The sequence below is a fragment of the Girardinichthys multiradiatus genome, chromosome 10, assembly GCF_021462225.1.
Source record: "Girardinichthys multiradiatus isolate DD_20200921_A chromosome 10, DD_fGirMul_XY1, whole genome shotgun sequence".
NCBI classification, from domain to species: Eukaryota; Metazoa; Chordata; class Actinopteri; order Cyprinodontiformes; family Goodeidae; genus Girardinichthys; species Girardinichthys multiradiatus.
This window is the reverse complement of record NC_061803.1, coordinates 26,559,704-26,579,589: the sequence shown is the minus strand read 5'-3', so window position 1 is coordinate 26,579,589 and position 19,886 is coordinate 26,559,704. Positions and strand designations below refer to the sequence as shown.

Here is a 19,886-nt window from a genome sequence, read left to right as displayed (position 1 = left end):
ATCAAGGGCAGGGTCAATGCAGCTAGCTATCAGGAGATTTCGGAGCACTTCATGCTTCCATCTGCTGAAAAGCTTTATGGAGATGAAGATTTCATTTTTCAGCACGACCTGGCACCTGCTCACAGTGCCAAAACCACTGGTAAATGGTTTACTGACCATGGTATCACTGTGCTTAATTGGCCTGCCAACTCTCCTGACCTGAACCCCATAGAGAATCTGTGGGATATTGTGAAGAGAACGTTGAGAGACTCAAGACCCAACACTCTGGATGAGCTAAAGGTCGCTATCGAAGCATCCTGGGCCTCCATAAGACCTCAGCAGTGCCACAGGCTGATTGCCTCCATGCCACGCCGCATTGAAGCAGTCATTTCTGCTAAAGGATTCCCGACCAAGTATTGAGTGCATAACTGTACATGATTATTTGAAGGTTGACGTTTTTTGTATTAAAAACACTTTTCTTTTATTGGTCGGATGAAATATGCTAATTTTGTGAGATAGGAATTTTGGGTTTTCATGAGCTGTATGCCAAAATCATCCGTATTAAGACAATAAAAGACCTGAAATATTTCAGTTAGTGTGCAATGAATCTAAAATATATGAATGTTAAATTTTCATCATGACATTATGGAAAATAATTAACTTTATCACAATATGCTAATATTTTGAGAAGGACCTGTATGTGGTAAGATGCAGTGTTTTTCCATAAATAAACACACACTTTGCGTACAAAATATGGATTTCTTCCCAAAATAAAGAGCAGGAAGTGGGATCAAAGAGCTGATCGTAGAGGTAGAAATGCTTAAAAGGATGAATTGATGTATCAACTTGGCAGTTAACACAGAAACCAGCCTATTCGTTTTATAAAGGGGGTGATGTTAAAGTGGCTGTATATAAGGGGCTGTAGAAGGTAGGGGTGCAGGGTAGCCAAAACTGCAAAGAAAAAACACAGGCTGCCTGTAAAGATAATTCCTGACACCTTGTTGGCTTAGTCACATCTAATCAACCAGAAGGAATTCCTCGAGATAACTTACTAATTCAGAGTGAATTTTAAAACCTGTCAGGAAAGTCTCCTCTCAGAGAGTCATGCATGTAGTGATGTAAAATGGCATCCCAGCTGTTGGTAACAGTTTTTAGTAGCTCTGATTGAGATACATTTGGAATCCTGTAAATTGAATAGGATTGGTCTTCAGTGTCACAACCTGGCTCATGGAGTATGACAAAAAAGGGGAACGACACCAGAGAAATATTTACAAATATTTATTTTAAAACGATGGCTGTCAGAGGGCCCAGTGGCGCCAAAATGTATGGCTGCCCCACTTCTGTCAGTCTGCCCCAGGATAGCTGTGGCTACCACTTTCAGTGTGTGAATGTGTGTATAAATGGGTGAATGACTGATTGTAGTGTAAATATATTTTGGTTGTGTTGATAGGTCTGTACCACACTGGAAAACTTGGAAAACAATAACCTACAGGGCCTAAAATACTGGCTATTTTATTTCATGATCAGAAATGTTTGTTTCAGTATCTACTGTGTTTTTAATGATGGGATATAATCCATGAGTGTAGCGCACCTTCTTTCAGTCGCAGCAGAACTGTGACGTCGTTAGGGTCACTGCAAAAGTAGCCTCCACCCTGGTCATCCCAGAACAGCACGTCCTGCCGGATCTGCAGCTCCTCGGCCCACTGCAACCACTCCGTTTCAAACGTGGCCTCATACAGGTCCAGCAGGCCACTAATGATGAAAGCATAGTCATCCAGGAAGCCGCAGATAGGCGGAGATCTGGGCAATGCAGGGGGAAAAGATAATGAGAGAAGTGGCAAAAAAGAGATGGAAAAGGACATTTATCATTAAGTATTTATCGTTGGGGAAATGTGGAAAGCACTGTGATGAGTTCCACAGGATCCTTTTCCTTTTACACTTCATTTTTTATACACTAACTGCTTGTGTGAACTGCGGAAAAGGAGCAAAACTTAGCAACAAAGGATGATTATCTACTATCAGTACACACTTATACATATTACAAATGTAGTCTACATGGATAATATATGTGTAAACAGATCTGCGTACAGCTAGGACATCTCTGTAGCAGAAGTCATGTGCACCCATCAAGGGCATTACTACCATTCTAATTTCAGAGTTTTAACATTTTATTTAAAACTTTCTTGTCCAGGGTGTAATGATGGTACAACGTTAAGTATTTTCAACAAAAACTAGGTGCAAAACACAAAATTTATTGTAACTCTTCAATGATCCACAGAAGTCAGCATTTTACAGATACTGATAAATAAATATACCCCCGCTAAATATTTAGTTAAATCTCTCTTAACAAGTTGCATTTCATCCATGTTGTTTTCCATCACGTTTGGCTGGATAACTTGGCAGAATAGGTACAGTTCATTTATATTGGTTGTTTTTATACAAAGACCCTGCCTTTAAGCTAAGTTCACAAATTTTCAAGAAGGTCAAGGTTTTGGAAAGACCAATCAGCGTATATGTATTTGGGATCATTGTCCTGGTGTCCCAACTGTTGTTTTAAGATGAGGCTCGTTCTTCATCTTTCCAGGTGTTTCGTGTAATGCACCAGTACTACTGATAATTTAACTTCCCCACAGCATTATGTTACAACCACCATGCTTAACAGTTGGTACAGTGCCACTAGGTTTAAAAGTCTCACCTTGACTCCTCCAAATATACTTCTTGTTATTGTGGCCAAGCAGCTCAATCTTTGTCTCATCTGAGAATATTCTTTTTTCCCCAGAGGGCATTTGGATTGCCCATGTGGGCAACTGACTTAATTCGAGTTTAGAGGTGTTGATCTTGAAGTAGGAGCTGTTTTCTTGGCCCACATTGTAGTTCATGTCCATGTAAAACCTGTGATACTGAAGAAACATGTCTAAAAACAAAATTCTAATTCTTCACTTTAAAGTTGTCAATCCCTTTGTGTGTCACAGTCTCCATGTCCAAAACAAATGTTTACCGCTGATACTGATTCCGATTTACTTTTTCCTACTGATAGTACTGATCACACCGCTTTTTATAAACTTTTATTCCGCTATCCCTGTACTTCCAGTTCTCACAGTGGCACCCCTAGATGAGTGAGTGCACGAGGACGGACTGTGACAGGAAGCCAGATAGTGCTGTGTCAGGAGAGGCTGATGGCTGCTGGTCAAGAGGGTGAAAACCAGAGAGCGATTTGGAGGAGATGAAGTGCATTACTGTGGGAGGTCATAAAGAGCCAAGGAGTCATGCTTCAGTGAGACAAGAAATACAGTGGCTTGTAAAAGTATTCATACCCCTTTACATATTGGCTCATTACAACCACAAACATATATTTTATTGGAATTTTATGTGAAAGACAAACACAAACTGGTATACACGTGTGAAGTGGAAAGAAAATTATACATGATTTCTTTTTTTTTTTTTTTACAAATAAAAACCTGAAAAGGGCATTGTGCAAAAGTACTCAGCACCTTTTACTCTGAGTGCAACCAGAGTAATTCAGAAGTTGCTTAATGATTGCTAATGACTAAATATAGTCCACCTCTGTGTAATCTAATCAAAGTACAAATACAGCTGCTCTGTGATGGCCTCAAAGGATGGTTAAGAGAATAATGAAGAGCAAACAGCATTATGAAGTCCAAGGAAAACACCAGACAGATCAGGGATACTGTTGTGGGGAAGTTTAAAGCAGGCTTAGGCTATAAAAAGATTTCCTAAGCTTTGAACATCTCAAGGAGAACTGTTCAATCCATCATCCGGACATGGAAAGAGTATGGCACAACTATAAACCTACCAAGACAAGGCCGTCCACCTAAACTTACAGGCCGAACAACGAGAGCACTGATCAGAGATAGAGCCAAGAGGCCCATGGTGACTCTGGATGAACTGCAGAGATCCACAGCTCAGGTGGGGGAATCTGTCCACAGGACAACTATTAGTCATGCACTGCACAAATCTGGTGTTAATGGAAGAGTGGCAAAAAGAAAAACATTGTTCAAAGAAAACCATAAGTTTGCAGTTTGCCAGAAGCCATATTGGGGAAGAAGGTGCTTTGGTCTGACGAGACCAAAATTGAACTTTATGGCCAAAATGCAAAACGCTATGTAGGGCGGAGAACTAACACTGCACATCACTCTGAACTCACCATCCCACTGTCAAATATGGTGGTGGCAGCATCATGCTCTGGGGGTGCTTCTCTTCAGCAGGGACAGGGAAGGTGGTCGGAGTCCATGGGAAGATTGATGGAGCCAAATACAGGGCTATCTTGGAAGAAAACCTGTTGGAGTCTGCAGAAGATTTGAGATTGGGGCGGAGGTTTGCCTTCCTGCCGGACAACGACCCTAAACATAAAGCCAGGGCTACAATGGAATGGTTTAAAATAAAACATGTTCATGTGCTAGAATGGCCCGAAGTCCAGATCTAAACCCAATCGAAAATCTTTGGCAAGATCTGAAAACTGCTGTTCACAAAAGCTCTCCATCTAATCTGACTGAGCTTGAGGTGTTTTGCAAGGAAGAATGGGCAAAAATTTCAGTCACTAGATGTGCAAAGCTGGTAGAGACATATCCTTAAAGACTTGCAGCTGTAATTGCAGCAAAAGGTGGTTCCACAAAGTATTGGCTCGGGGGGCTGAATACTTTTGCACAATGCCATTTTCTGTTTTTTATTTGTAAAAAAAAAAAATCATGTATAATTTTCTTTCCACTTCACACGTGTATACCAGTTTGTGTTGGTGTTTCACATAAAATTCCAATAAAATATATTTATGTTTGTGGATGTAATGTGACAATAAGTGGAAAAGTTCAAGGGGTATGAATACTCTTACAAGCCACTGTAGGTTGTTGCATCAGTCAAGTTAAACTGAGACAGCAAGCCTCAGCATGGGTATGACAAGGTTGAATAAATGTAAATGCTTTTGTCAAATAGTTGTTGCAATTTCATTTAAATTAGTTTGAATTGACTTCTATGCTTTAATGAAAACTGCGTATACCATGTGGCTACTATCAAAAAGTGGCTGCAGCACCATAAGTTGTTTATAAGAAGATGGCTTACACTACTGGTAGTAATACTACAACCACGAGGTGGCAGCCCTGTGCCTTGCTTCCATTTCTTTATTTTCTTTGCCAAGTCACACTGATACTGCATTATATTTTTTGTAATTACCAGAATAAAAACTGGATTTATGAATACATTCACCAGCCACTTTATTAGGACCCCTAATACAAACAGTGAATCCGCCAATCACATTGCAGCAATCTTAATGCATTTAGGCATCTAGACTTGGTGAAGATGGCGTGCCAAGCCTCAGAATGGAGAAAAAACAGGGATATTAATGACTTTTAACGTGGCATGGTTGTTTGTGCAAGAAGGGCTGTTCCAAGTGATTCTGAAACTGCGGATCTACTGGGATTTTCACACTCAACCACCTCTCAAGTTTACAGAGAATGGTCCAAAAAAGAGAAAATACCCAGTGAGCAGCTGTGTGGATAAAACTACCTTGTTGACGTCAGAGGAGAATAGGCAGACTGGTTAGACGCAACAGAAAGGCAACAGTGGCTTAAATAACCACTTGTTACAACCAAGGTATGCAGAATGCCAACTCTGAATGCACAGCATGTCGAACCTGTAATAGTGTGGAGGTTATTTTCTTGGCATACTTTATGAACCTTACTACCAGTGGAGCATTATTTAAAATGCCACTACCAGCCAATCAATTGTTGCTGGTCATACAGACCATCCCTTTATGACCACTGAGTTCCCATCTTCAGATGGCTTCTTCCATCAGAATAATGTACCATGTCACAAAGCTCTGATCATTTCAAACTGGCTTCTTCAACGTGACAATGAGTTTACAGTATTCCAATAGCCTGTAGAGCAACCAGATCTCAGTTCAATAGTGCAGCAGAGGGACGACATGGAACAGAGGACTGATATCATGGATGTGCAAATCTGCAACACTTGTGTGATGCAATCAGTTGAATATGGACAAACACTTTGTGGAATCTAAGCAATGAAGAATTAAGGCAGTTTTAAAGGCAAAAAGTAGTTTTGTCTGGTAATAGCAAGGCCACTGAGTGCATATAAAATAGATGTTGGGGTCAAAGTTGTTCCAGTAATCCTTGCCCTTTCGGTAATTTAAGTGTAAAATAAGAACTTGTTTGATCTGATAAACGCAGGGTTTGTGCTCTTTCTGGGTTAATGCTTCACACAGGATTTACTTTCCCAAGTTTATCAGAGTCTGCTGTGATTTCTTGTTTTTTTATTCCAGAAAGCTTCACATGAAATGATATTTCCAATTATGGTTAAAGGTTTTACAGTTATTAAAGTAGAGTAAAAATCAATAAAACAGTGTTCACTTATTACCCTGTACTATCTTTGCTTTTTACACAGCTTTACATTTAGGCCAGATGGTTACTCTGAACATGCTATATTTAATCTATAAGTACCTCTTTGACACAGAAAGATCAGCAGAGGTGCACTGCCTCCGGCTGTTATTTCCTGTATAAACTATCACCGACTTCTGTGTTAATGCAAATGTGATACCAGAATAAAGGTTCAAACCGCCTTTTAATAAACTGCAATTACATTTTTAATATTGAAGGGTTTTTTCAAGGCAGCAGAGAATTGACGCACTTTGGAATGTGTGTTAATTTCAGCCTCTGGGACTAACTTATCTGAATTTAAATTCGATGAAGATGCCAAGAAAGTTCTCTACTCCAGGTACAATCTTAACTGCACATAACCTTAGCTGTATCTTAGGGCAAATAAAGACGCTGCCCATCCTTCATGCAGCTATCCAGGGTTTGATCTGAGGACCTTTGCTGTATGTCTGCTCCCTTCTTTCTCTGTCACCTTTCCTGCCTGAACCATTTTCAGACCTTTTTACCTATTTGGCAGAACACCATCATGTATCGCAGTGAGACAAGTAATCTAGCTGAGGTGACCAAAGAGAAGGAAGAGATCCTTGCAGGCACACAAACACAACATTTTAAAAGCTCTGAATAATACACAAGAGTCTTTTCATTCACACCGTCAGGAGTGTGTGTTAAGTGAGTTGTTTCCCTGAGGTCAAAGATAAAACTCATCGTCTGTCTACTGTTATCATGGCACTAAGACACTAAGAAACTATTTTAAATATTAGCTTCATCATGCCTGGTTAACGTCACTCCTGATTAGTCCATAGAGCTAAAAACCTGCTGGCAAGATCCACTTCACATAAGTAGGATAAGTGCAAAATCCGTTAACTCTATGTATGTCTCAAAATCCTAATTACAAAGACACCTACAGAAATAGAAACCCATTAGGAACTAAGTTCTATTAAATAAGCCAGCTTTATATGACAGGTCAATAGGTAATATGTTCACATTAATGGTAACACAACAACTCACTCCGACAGGAAAGCTATTCTCCGCCTTCCTTCTGCTACTAAAAGACATTCAGTCATCGGTTGTCAGGGAGGAGCCCCAGAAAATTCATGGAACCAACTTCACATCCTATTAACCCAGTTAGTCTCAGCTCCAACCATTCTTCCTGGTAAATGGGCTCACGGCCCATACCTGCCCGGTATGTATGGGAGCTAAACCAGGCCTGAGAAATGAGCCCCTGTAAGCACTTTCAAAGACGACACCATTCTGAATTGGACGGTAATGAATGAGACGGATGCCGTGGAACAAGGCCAGGGTGTTAAGGCACAAAGTGTCTATTTGTTCATGTGTGTGTTTCAAATTGATTATGTTCCATCGAGCAGGTTATGGGACTCTTGGCACATTTTTCTGCTGATTCCATAGCATTTCACACTCACTCATTCACGGTAACTGGGGCACAGTGCTGGCCAACAGAACAAGGCCAACTGAAGTTGTTGTACACGATGAGTAAAAGACTTAGCATTTGACTAAGTGTATGTTCTTAGGCTTTAAAAACATTTACACCATAAAATTAACAAATGCATTCAATAACATGCAGTAGGAACCTGGTTTTCAGCATCAAAGTGGAATTCATAGCTCGCATTGAGGGTTGAGTGATGCCATCTCTTCCTGCCCCCTCCAGTCCCTCAGATGGCTTAGTTGCTTAGAGCTGTGTCTGTATGCATAGGCCATGACAATAAAGCCCCCATTCAAAATGAGTCATATTGTTGAAGAGAAATCACACCAAACATAAGAACAGCCAGAAACCACATGGCTAGCACTTCTGTGTCCCAAAACCGCCACTTTATCATAAAGGTAGACTTCTCTGTATTACAGTGTGGTTACGCAGAGGACATAAGTTAAGTCAAGTTTATTTATATAGCGCTTTTCAGCAACAAGGCACTCAAAGCGCTGTACATGAGGAAAAACATTACGCTGATACAGACACAGAAAAACAAATCAAATAACATTAATAATCCTTCCGAGTTTACTGGTAGAAATTGGTTCCAAGCCACTCTTAATAATAAAGCATCTTATGCTAAAAGAAGATGATAATATTGATAGTCTCATCATTCCACTGAATTCTAACTAGGAAAGCTGAATCACTGGTACTAAACAGCTTTAATCCACATTTTCAGGTGCTAATGATATATTGCTTTTAGTGGTATTGAAGTTGAACTGAGTAATAACCGTCCTTTGTAGTCTAATTAAGAAAGCTGGGTCATTGGTGTAAGAGCAGCTATAGTCCAAATTACTAATAATATTTGGTTTTTGCTGGTAATCCTTCTGATAAAACAAAAAATCTATGAAAAAGTAATGAAATCATGCAATTAGGTGTGGGGCTAAGCAACACACAAGAAGAAAAGATTTTGCAAGAGTGCGATGGAATCCTGGGGGTGTGAATATATAACTGTGAATTAGACTGTCAACACAGATAGAGCACCATTGTCCTAGAGGAGAGAGATGGAAGTTGTCTCAATCGGCCACAAAGTCTTATCTGGGTCACAGTTGTTCGGGGGTGCTGGGAAAGAGCGCCATGTTTACACAACATCCAGGAGATAATTTGTCGACAGCCACTTAGCAGAAGTTGCCAAGGCCACGTTGGGGCACCAGATTTAGAAAAACAATAAATGTTGTGGTTTAAGGAGTTGTGTGGATTTCCAACCACTTTAAGAGTTTTTACTGTTATCTCACAATTGCGAATCCAAATATCCAAATTTCTGGGACTTTCTCGCAGTTCTGGAGCAAACAACTTTCTCCATGATTAAATCCTTTCACCTCTGAGTCCAAAAGCCACTTCCAGGCTACGATTCTGTTCAAGAACCATATCCAGCTTGCAGCTTAGCTCTCTTAACAACTCAGTCTGAGCATTGATCTCTCTGCAGATTCCATCCAGCATCGCAGGCAGCTTTGGGATGCTTTGAACAGCTGCCCACGTTTTGCTACTCACTCGATAAGTCAGGTAACCACCGGCTCCAAAAAGCAGAAATCCTGTTATCAAAAATCCAAATATACAAACGTCTTCTGCGTCCTCAATCGACATTGTAGTCAAGCACACAATCTTCCAGTGTCGCCAGGAATCCATCGTGTGTCCAGAGAAGAATGTACTGGCTGGGCAAGAAGGTTCTCCTTTCCCCTGTCTTCCCGTGGAAAAAATTTGATCAATTGCGTTGAGAGACCAGCTGACCAAATCCGTAATTTGCAATTTTGGAAGATATGTAAAGTGAGGTTCTAGGAAAAACACAGACAAAAGCAGATGCAGAAGCAGGCAAGACGGAGGGAGAGAAATCGCGTGCATCCTCCACTGAGAGCAGAGCAATAAAGCCTTTAAACAACTACTGGAGTGGCACAACCTGTCTTTCAAAAATACACCTTGACTACACTACTCTGGATGTTTTTTTTATAAATGTCTTTCAAAAGCAGATAAAAAACATCTCCACATTAAAACAGTCTCTGGGATTCCAGCCAAAAATGTTGTAATACATTTACTACGCCAGAAGGTAGCGAAACTTGGATAGTAACTGCTTAAAAATTTTAAAAGAAAAAGATAAGTACATTTGTGAGCATCCAATATGACTTCCTTACTAAATTTATTTAATTTATAAACGGCATGAGACTACCGGTTTACTGGAGTTTGTGTTAAGCATTTTTTACTGGTCACAATAAACAGCTTTGCTTCAAAAATCCAAAAAGAAAAAAATTGACAGGGGAAATGTCTTCTTTAGTTTTAGCCATAATCAATTTACACTGTAGACTTGAATGTAGTTATACATTTTATTACCACTGAAAACTAACACCTCTCAAAGGTCTTGATCCAGATTTTTCTCCATATCAAATGGTTAAATTGAGTAAAAATTTATATTCAGTGGGCATCAAGTTAGGGGATAAACATTATCCCACATCTAAAAAACAAAATCTATTTGTGTACGCTCTGAATAAAATAAGACAACCTGGAAATAATTTTAAAAACTCATAGAACTTTGACAGATTTAAAGATTCAGATCATTTTATGTAAATGGCTGTCTTCTGATAGACTTCCCAGCTATAAGAAATTTTGTCTGCATCATGAGTCATTCAACAGGCCTCTAAAATCAAATTAAAATATGGCCAATCTTGTTAAAATATGCAGCACGATAGCAGCTAAAATAGAAATCCAATAACTGAGCTGCTGGATAAGAAATACAGCTTTACAATAACTGGGTTGGATGAGAGCATATTGGCTGATTTCTGTGTGTAACCTTATTTACCCAGATATTATGGTTTTCTGTTTCATGTTAACAACCATGTTAGGGCAGCACATCTATTAGCTTTCTACAGTTTTTAGATATATGAAAATAGAAAGGTTCTAAAAAGAGCTTCACAATGCTAAAAGAAGAATTGGGAGCCATTTCACAATCTGTTACTTTGTGTTGGTCTATCACATAAACCCTAATAAAACACATTAAAGTTGGTGGTTGAAATGTAACAAAATGTGAAACAGTTCAAGAGGTATGAATGCTTCACAAGGCACTGTATCTTACATCTGTTGCACCTCCATCTGGTCTCCGCGATAACAAGATCGGAGTATGTTCTGTTGATCAGGGTCCCACAGGTGCTCCTTTAGGAAGTAGCCTGCTTGTACCGCTCTCTCCACCATTGCCTCATTCCCCAGCACAGCTCCAACCCGAGCGAAGGCAGACAGCATCAGGCCTGAACGGGAGGAAGCAGTAATGATGATGCTTGTGGGGGTGATTAGCTACAAAATAACTGCAGCTCATGTTAAAACATCACGTTCCATGCCAAGGTGCCAATGTGAGGCCAAAGTCCCAGCATAGATACTTTCTCCCCTCTCTTTGAAGTTTCCCCCGTTCACCCTTCTCCCATCCTTCGCTACATCCTTTCCTTCCTCCATCTATCCCTCCGCACCTCTTTCATGTATAGTATCAAAGCCAATGGTGCACAGCCCGGTCTTCAAAGTGCTGCCGCACAGGACAGGTGATTAATGGAGGAGTTTGTTCATTAGAGAGGAGAAAAAGAGGTTCGGGACTAATTGGAAAGTTCTTGGGATCGCAGGGCCTCATTACCTCACTAACATACTGTCAGGAGACATCAGCTAAAGGACCTAAACTCATGGGTGAGTATGAGTGTTTATGCTTGTGCTTTGTAATTAACTACATTTTAGATCATGGGCAAAACAATGCAAATGGAGCGTCAAAATTAGCACCACATTAATGTAGAAAAACAAAAGTTTCATTACTTGATGCATATTTCTACACTGAGGAATCTAAAGTACAGAGCCTTGAAAAACCTTTCTACAGTTTGTCACAAATCTGAAAGGCAAACAAACAAAGATCTAAAAAGTATGGCATGCAGTTGTGATCGCACACCTTTACGCTCATACCCTTAAATAAAATCCAGTGACACCCACTGCCTGTAGAAGTCAGCTAACTAGCAAACAGAATCCGCCTTCAATATGAATCCAACTGTTCTATGAAGGTCTCAGAGGTTTGTTAGAGAACATCGGTGAACAAAGGCATTATTGCTGAAACTGAAATTATTTATCCTGCACTGAATAGACATTTCTCATTGTTAAACATGGTGGTGGCAGCATCATGTATGGGAATGGGTTTTTTTCAGCGCAGATTACTAGTGCATTCTGTCATCTTTTTTTTTTTTTTTTTTTGGGAAGACGAACAAGAGGTCCGATTTGCAGTTTGTCAAAATACCATGAGAAGGAGACAGAAATATTATACGGTTTGGCCTACATACAAGGTACTCTCTGGGAATCGATACAGGTAGTCAACGGTATCAGTTTGTGTAAGTGGTTATAAATGTTAGTTCATTTAATAATAAAATCTCAAAATCTTTCAATTTAGCATATTTATTTGTCTATATATAAACTTTAATGAATATATCAAAACAAAACCCAGTTGTTTGTATTGCAACATCTCAGTTGTTTCAAACATTTCTTCAACATTAAAACCCTTAACTGACTACGCAGTGTAATGCACAGATTAAAACCCAGCCATGCTGCTGGCTGCAGACGGCGAGTAACGAATGCAGGAGTTGTAGCCGTAGATCTGAAGCTGACCAAAATTGTCTCTTCAGCCTTGACAAAAATCTTAACCAGGTCAGTGTATGTACACACACACCCAGAAGAATATAGAAAATGGCTGGGCCCATGGTTTCCTCTGACTGCAGCCTGTTTAAGCCGTCTACATATTCAACAGAACATTCTCACGGGAAAAAAACTCTGAAATGTGTATTTATCTTCTACCTACTGTATGTATATATTATGTCTATATCTATCTTTTTTCTGTATCTTTAAGTCTCTCCATCTTTCTTATTTCTCCATATTTCTGTCTTTTTATCACATCTTTTATCTCTTTGTGTCTCTTTCCATCATTCTTTTCTGTATCTATCATGTATGTATTTAATTACCAAGCTCAGTCTTATAGATCCAGGGGGATTATTTCACGTCCGACAGCCAAGCCAGGTCAAAACTTTACATTCAGTGGAGACAAGACTTTAGCTGCGTGTCAGGGGCAGAGCATAAAACACTTGGGCTATTTTGTGTACTTTTACCTTCGCCATATTTACCAGGAGTAGGAGAGGAAGTGCTGCCATCAAAACTAAATTTGGGGCTTTTTAAAATCGCAGAAATACTTGCCTGCTTTCTAGGTTTTAGTGGCATGTTTTTCTGTCTGCTGTCGGGAGCTTCTGTTCACCTGCTTGCGAGCCCACTTAACTCAGCGTCAGTGAGGTGGGGGGCGGTCTGGTTTGCAGGGCGGGGCGCCCCCCTTGAATAGTGGTAGGGAATCGCTGCAGATGCTTCCTCAGATTAAAACTATTCCCGCCACTGGCCTTGCACATTGCATCACAAATACTGCAGCGAGTGTAATCTGCAATTGAAAAGTGGAGCCATATTTTCGAGCACTTTCTATCAGCCATGCTTTGCTGATAGGAAGCGCTCGTCAGCGGCTACTGACGTCATTACGCTCTTGTGCGTGCAATGCTGTGTTCATATCCGGCATGGAAAATGGCCCACTCTTCCACTCCCTCAGTGTTACAATGATGCGTTTAGGAACCGAAACATGGTACCGTTTGATTTTACGTGAATCGGTACTCAGTAGTACCGACGGAATTTGGTCGGTACCTATAAAAGTACCAAATTCGGTACCCATCCCTACATCTATGCACTACTTTGTGTTAGTAACATGAAGTCCTAATAAAATACATTGCAGTCTGTGGCTGTAATATGACAAATAGTAAAATAAAATAGAGATTGGAATCCATTTGTGGACCTAAATCTGCTGTTTCTACATTTCTGTGCCTTGTTAGACTTGTACTTTACCATTCCAGGAAGCCAGCATCTTGGTGTCCAGGTGGGGTTGAGGGCGAATCTTCCTCACTTCTGCCATTCTGGCTCTGGCTGAAGTCATGAGTTCATTGACTTTCTCAACCGCGATGCCAAAGTGAGCAGCTGTTAGCTCAACTGAATAACAGACAATCAGCACATTCTTCCCCTGCAGCTCCCCATGTGGGTCCTGGCAACAGAGAGCACAGAACATTCACGGAAACTGACCTTTGGTGCCTGCGACAGATGCCATGTCAGTGCATCAATGAGCCTTACAGCTTTGCCAGATTTAGCTCACAAACTACAATTGGACAGACTTTCAAAAGCAACTATGGCCATAATAAGCAAATAACACAATGAGACCTGTTCAGGTGCAACGTTGCCTTGCTCCTTGACTCCATAGTGATGCATAAAGATGTCTGCGAGCGTGGCAGCTCCGACTGCGCCCTCTACCACATCTGGCAAAAGCTCCCTCACTTCTGATGCTGTCCAGACACAGAAGGCCCCCTCTCGCTTTTCTAGCCCCCCTGATACTGGGACCGAGTCGGCATCTTCTGCACTGTAGAAGCCTCCAGACTGGAAAATAGAAATAACAAAGGGCAAACACAGCACTAATAATTAGAGTGATAATAAGGTGTAAAAAAAGATCTAAACTAAATTCATCCTTTATTGCAGCCGAACAACTTGGCTGAACGTTTATAAGATTCATCCTTTAACCTTGAGTACATTAAGTCAGTGGGGACAGAGTTTTCCATATTAGAAACAACTGTTTATAACACATTTCCAGATGACACTGTACTTGTGTATGACTGAAAAAGGTTTCTACAAACTTCTAATTAGGGTCCCATGACTTTTTTCATTTCATAGCGAATTAATATATGAGTCAAAGACCCATTTGTTTTAGCAACCTGCCACAGGTTGGGCGATGATCAATATGTACTCTGAAAGGTAAGAGAGGTAGAAATAAATCTGCACAGCCAACTGAGAACAAAAGCAAAGACTGGCATCCCCGGACCACCAGGTCTCCATAGGAAACAAGAGGTGCTACCCACATGCTGACAGGAAAAAAACATATCCCCACCACTCCGTGTGAACTTTAGTATCTCACCCGACATACATCCGGTGTGGACAGTAAGGGCAGTTAGTTTTATTAAAAACTGTGGTGGGCAATAAGTTTTATTATTGAAATTTCATTAGCAAACATTTTTGAAAATATGTGCCACTTTGTGTTACAATAAAATACAATGACATTTGTGGTTGTAATGTGACAAAATGAAAAAGAAAATGTTCAAGGGGTGAATATTTTTGCAAGGCACTGTATGCCTGAGCACTGACAAAACATTGCTCTTAATCTAAGCCTAGGGAAGCACTAACATTACTACCATATTTGATGGTAATTAATAAAGACCTATAAAGCCATGTAAGCTCTCTGGTTTTAATAGAATATAACAGGCAACATCATTTTTACAGTTAAAACGAGAACTCAGGGATTCTGCCTCAGTAAAGGACGCCCTGACAAAGTGAGTCTCCAAAAAGAGGATAGAGTCTACAGAAAATTACTCCAGGGCATGGTCATTTTTTAGAGTGTAATTACTTAATAAATCTTGGAGAATTGTATAATAACAGTATGGTTTTAAACGATAACAGTATGGTTTTAAACGTATGCTCTGTTCACTGCTATGCCCTCTTTAATCAAAGAGGAGAAAGGTTGACCTGTACTGGAGAGTGAGGCTTTAATAGGCCTTTTGTCAGCAAGGTTCCACCTGGTGCCTTAAGGGATGTATGAGCATGCCAGCAGTACTCAAAAGCAACTAAGATAGTTTTCACAGAAAAAAAAAGTAGCAGTCGAGGTGTCGATGGTTCACCTTGTCACTTAGGTCCCTGGAGACATAGAGCAGTATGTCCTTAGCCACATCTGCATACAACTGCTCACCTGATACCTAGAGAGAAATGGAGAACACCTCCATTAGGGCCATGATTCAACCGGTGCGCAACCTTAACGGTATCATCCTGTGATTTGTCAACAGGATGTTCCCAGCAGAAAACCTACAAGAGTGCCTAGGCAGCTGCTATGTCATCATTAACCACAGCAAGTCTGTGTGGCTGTATTTCAGCTTGTGTTTGTTGGTCTTTGTTAGTGGGTAAGTCTACACAGAAAAACAGGTCAGGGCGGCACAAGCTCAGGAAGATACCACAAACTCTGGCACTCAGTTTCAACTAGTTTTTACCTAATCCCAAACAAACAAAGCAAACAACCACCCTATTTTGGAATGTGAGATGCTCTGCAAGTCTCACACTGAGTGTTTTGGCTGGCCGAGTGAAGTGCCAGCAGAGCCAAGATAGTCTTAGAACAACACAGTCAACTCATCCCCAAAACATCACAAGACCAAACTGCATTGAACAATCAGGTCTGTAGAGGCCTGAGCCTGACTGTCCCTCCATCCAGGACTTGTACAGCCGTAGGGTCAGGAAACAGGCTACTAATAGCTCTGCAGAGCCCACACACCCTAGTTACAATTTGCGTGGACTTTTAACTTTGTCCAATAAAGCTGATTGTTAGGAGAATATAGAAACCCAAACCTGAAAAGCAGTTATGTAAGCCACAGCCAGCTGAGCCTGGTCATAAAGCATCTTCTCAAAGTGAGGTACGTGCCAGGAGGAGTCTGTGGAGTAACGATGAAAACCCTGAAAAACAGCCACAGAATGAGGAATACAGTTACTAATTAACAGTGTAAAAAAGACATACAACAAGGACCAATGCTGTATGATTAAGAAAGTGAAGCTCTAAGTGTCTAAATCAGAACTGGGATGTTCACAGAAAGAACAGAACACAAAACAGATATACACTGCTCAAAGAAAATAAAGGGAACACTGAATTAACACATCCTGGATCTGAATGAATGAAATATTCTCACTGATTAATTTGTTCTGTACAAAGTTGAATGTGCTGACAACAAAATCACACAAAAATCATCAATGGAAATCAAATTTATTAACCAATGGATTTGGAGCCACACACAAAATTAAAGTGGAAAAACACACTACAGGCTGATCCAACCTTGATGTAATGTCCTTAAAACAAGTCAAATTCAATTCAATTCAAATCAAATTCAATTCAAAAATACTTTATTAATCCCAAAGGGAAATTAAATGTTGTTATAGCTCATATTATGAAGGTTTCCTCAAAGAGCCGTTGTAGATGCTGATGGCTGTGGGCAGGAAGGATCTCCTGTAGCGCTCCGTCTTACAGCAGATCTGAAGAAGCCTCTGACTGAAGACACTCTGTTGTTGTAGGACAGTCTCATGAAGAGGATGCTCAGGGTTCTCCATAATGTTCTTCATTTTATGAAGAATCCTTCTTTGCACAATGATCTCCAGAGGTTCTAGAGGAGTCCCCAGAACAGAACCAGCCTTTTTTATCAGCTTGTTGAGCTTTTTAAGTCCCTGGCTCTGATGCTGCTTCCCCAGCAGATGATGGTAGAAGAGATCACACTTTCCACAACAGACTTATAGAAGATATGCAGCATCTTGCTGCAAACACCAAAGGACCTAAGCTTCCTCAAGAAGTACAGTCTGCTCTGTCCCTTCTTGTAGATGGCTTCACAGTTGCATCTCCACTCTAGTCTGTTGTCCAGGTGAACACCGAGGTATTTATACTCCTCCACCACCTCCACTTCTTCTCCCATGATGGAAATAGTTTTTGACATATTCCTGTTTCTCTTAAAATCTACAATCATCTCCTTTGTTTTAGTCATGTTCAAAATGAGATGATTGTTTCCACACCATGCCACAAAGCGGTCCACCACCTTCCTGTACTCAGCTTCTTGTCCATCTCTGATCCACCCCACGACTGCAGAATCATCCGAGTATTTCTGCAGATGACAGGAGTCTGTCTTGTACTGGAAGTCTGAGGTGTACAGAGTGAAAAGGAATGGTGAGAGTACAGTCCCCTGTGGTGCTCCTGTGCTGCTGACTACCTGGTTAGACTCATAACCCTTCAGTCTCACAAACTGTGGTCTGTTTGTCAGGTAGTCTTTAATCCAGGAGATTGTTGAGGCCTCCACCTGATTCTTCTGGAGTTTCTGACAAAGCAAATCAGGTTGGATTGTATTAAATGCACTGGAGAAATCAAAGAACATGATCCTCAGTGCTGCTGGCTTTGTCCAGATGACAGTGGGTTTGTTGAAGCAGGTGTATGATAGCATCTTCAACTCCAACTCCACAGTGATAAGCAAACTGAAAGGGGTCCTGATGGTTTACTGTTTGCTTACTCAGGTGGGCCAACAGGAGTCTCTCTAGGACCTTCATGATGTGAGATGTCAGGGCAACAGGTCTATAGTCATTGAGGACTGATGGGTGAGTTTTCTTTGGTACCGGAACAAGTCAAAATGAGGCTCAGTATTGTGTGTGGCCTCCATGTGTCTGTATGACCTTCCTACAACACCTGGGCATGCTCCTGATGAGACGGCAGATGATCTCCTGAGGGATCTCCTCCCAGACCTGGACCAAAGCATCCGCCAACTCCTGGAGAGTCTGTGGTGCAACGTGATGTTGGTGGATGGAGCGAGACATGATGTTCCAGATGTGCTCAATCAGATTCAGGTCTGGGGAACGGGCGGTCCAGTCCATAGCTTCACTGTCTTCATCTTGCAGGAACTGCTGACACACTCCAGCCACATGAGGTCTAGCATTGTCCTGCATTAGGAGGAACCAAGGGCCAACCTCACCAGCATATGGTCTCACAAGGGGTCTGAGGATCTCATCTCGGTACCTAATGGCAGTCAGGCTACCTCTGGTGAGCACATGGAGGGCCATGGGATCCTCCAAAGAAATGCCACCCCACACCATTACTGACCCACTGCCAAACTGGTCATGCTGAAGGATGTTGCAGGCAGCAGATCGCTCTCCACGGTGTCTCCAGACTCTGTCACGTATGTCACATGTACTCAGTGTGAACCTGCTTTCATCTGTGAAGAGCACAGGACGCCAGTGGCGAATTTACCAATCCTGGTGTTCTTTGGCAAATGCCAAGCGTCCTGCACGGTGTTGGGCTGTGAGCACAACCCCCATTTGTGGACGTCTGGCCCTCATACCATCCTCATGGAGTCGGTTTCTAACCGTTTGTGCAGACACATGCACATTTGTGGCCTGCTGGAGGTCATCTTGCAGGGCTCTGGCAGTGCTCCTCCTGTTCCTCCTTCCACAAAGGTGGAGGTAGCGGTCCTGCTGCTGGGTTGTTGCCCTCCTACAGCCTCCTCCACGTCTCCTGGTGTACTGGCCTGTCTCCTGTTTGCTGAACTCTGTTGAGATATTAACTGCAACTATGTACTCTGATTGAGTGTTTCGGCAATATTACTCAAGGTTGCTTTCATGTAAAGCAAGGGATGAATGTGTGGAATAGCACCTCTTGCTCACTTGAAAGTATGGAGGGGGATATATGATGCAGTCCTACACATAAAACCTATGGGTTAAGCTGAAAAGAAGAGATTTAGGACTTTGGACAATCTAGACAGATCTTGCAAAAAAAATGGCTAAATGCTTGACTCCACTCAACCTGTGACCGTTTCCATTAATAGCTTTTCACATGCATTTCATAACAACCTAAATACCCTTTAAACATTTGGTCTTTTTCAAGTTTTTGCTGTTCCTTATTTCCAACCAACTGTTAGAGACTACTATAACAAGATGTTTTTTACTTTTTTCCTTCGTACAGGTTTGACAGAAATAGCACGACTACACTCATACTGAAAAACCTGACTGTATAAAAAATGTGCAAACATTTATAATAACTTCCTACATTCACAGCCTGGACACAAACCTGTGCGACGTGGTCATGGATGCCTCCCAGCGCCATCATTCGGAGTGTGTGCATGGCCATCTGCAGCGCCTCAACCCCCTCTGAGGTGCGACGATTTGCGGACCAATAACACATGAGGAACATAAGATTCACTGTGGAGGCACAGAAAGACCAAATCAAATGAGTTCTCATGCAGCTGCTGTTATCTGTGAAGCAGTTCTGAACTATGGTGACACCACAGCACTGGACAGGAAGAGCTGAGCTTTGGCTGCAGTCACATAACTTGGAAACATGGCACCTTCTCGCCGGGTCATGCAGAGGTTTGGGTGTTTTTACTTTTACTGTAAAA

General features: G+C 41.3%; 1 protein-coding gene across 7 annotated transcripts in view; it reads right to left on the bottom strand.

Moving 5' to 3' along the window:
* spata20 (spermatogenesis associated 20) overlaps positions 1–19,886 on the bottom strand; it is a 70,473-nt gene that overhangs the window by 45,024 nt on the left and 5,563 nt on the right. For 6 of the 7 annotated variants that reach the window (XM_047377300.1, XM_047377303.1, XM_047377304.1 and 3 more), the window contains exons 7-13: positions 19,559–19,689; positions 16,321–16,425; positions 15,606–15,680; positions 14,104–14,316; positions 13,738–13,930; positions 10,925–11,093; positions 1,571–1,779 (exon numbers count right to left, since the gene is read on the bottom strand). In XM_047377300.1, coding sequence (XP_047233256.1) covers positions 1,571–1,779; positions 10,925–11,093; positions 13,738–13,930; positions 14,104–14,316; positions 15,606–15,680; positions 16,321–16,425; positions 19,559–19,689 — 1,095 coding nt within the window. The remainder of the gene's footprint in view (positions 1–1,570; positions 1,780–10,924; positions 11,094–13,737; positions 13,931–14,103; positions 14,317–15,605; positions 15,681–16,320; positions 16,426–19,558; positions 19,690–19,886) is intronic. The other variant, XM_047377302.1, reaches the window with a different exon arrangement.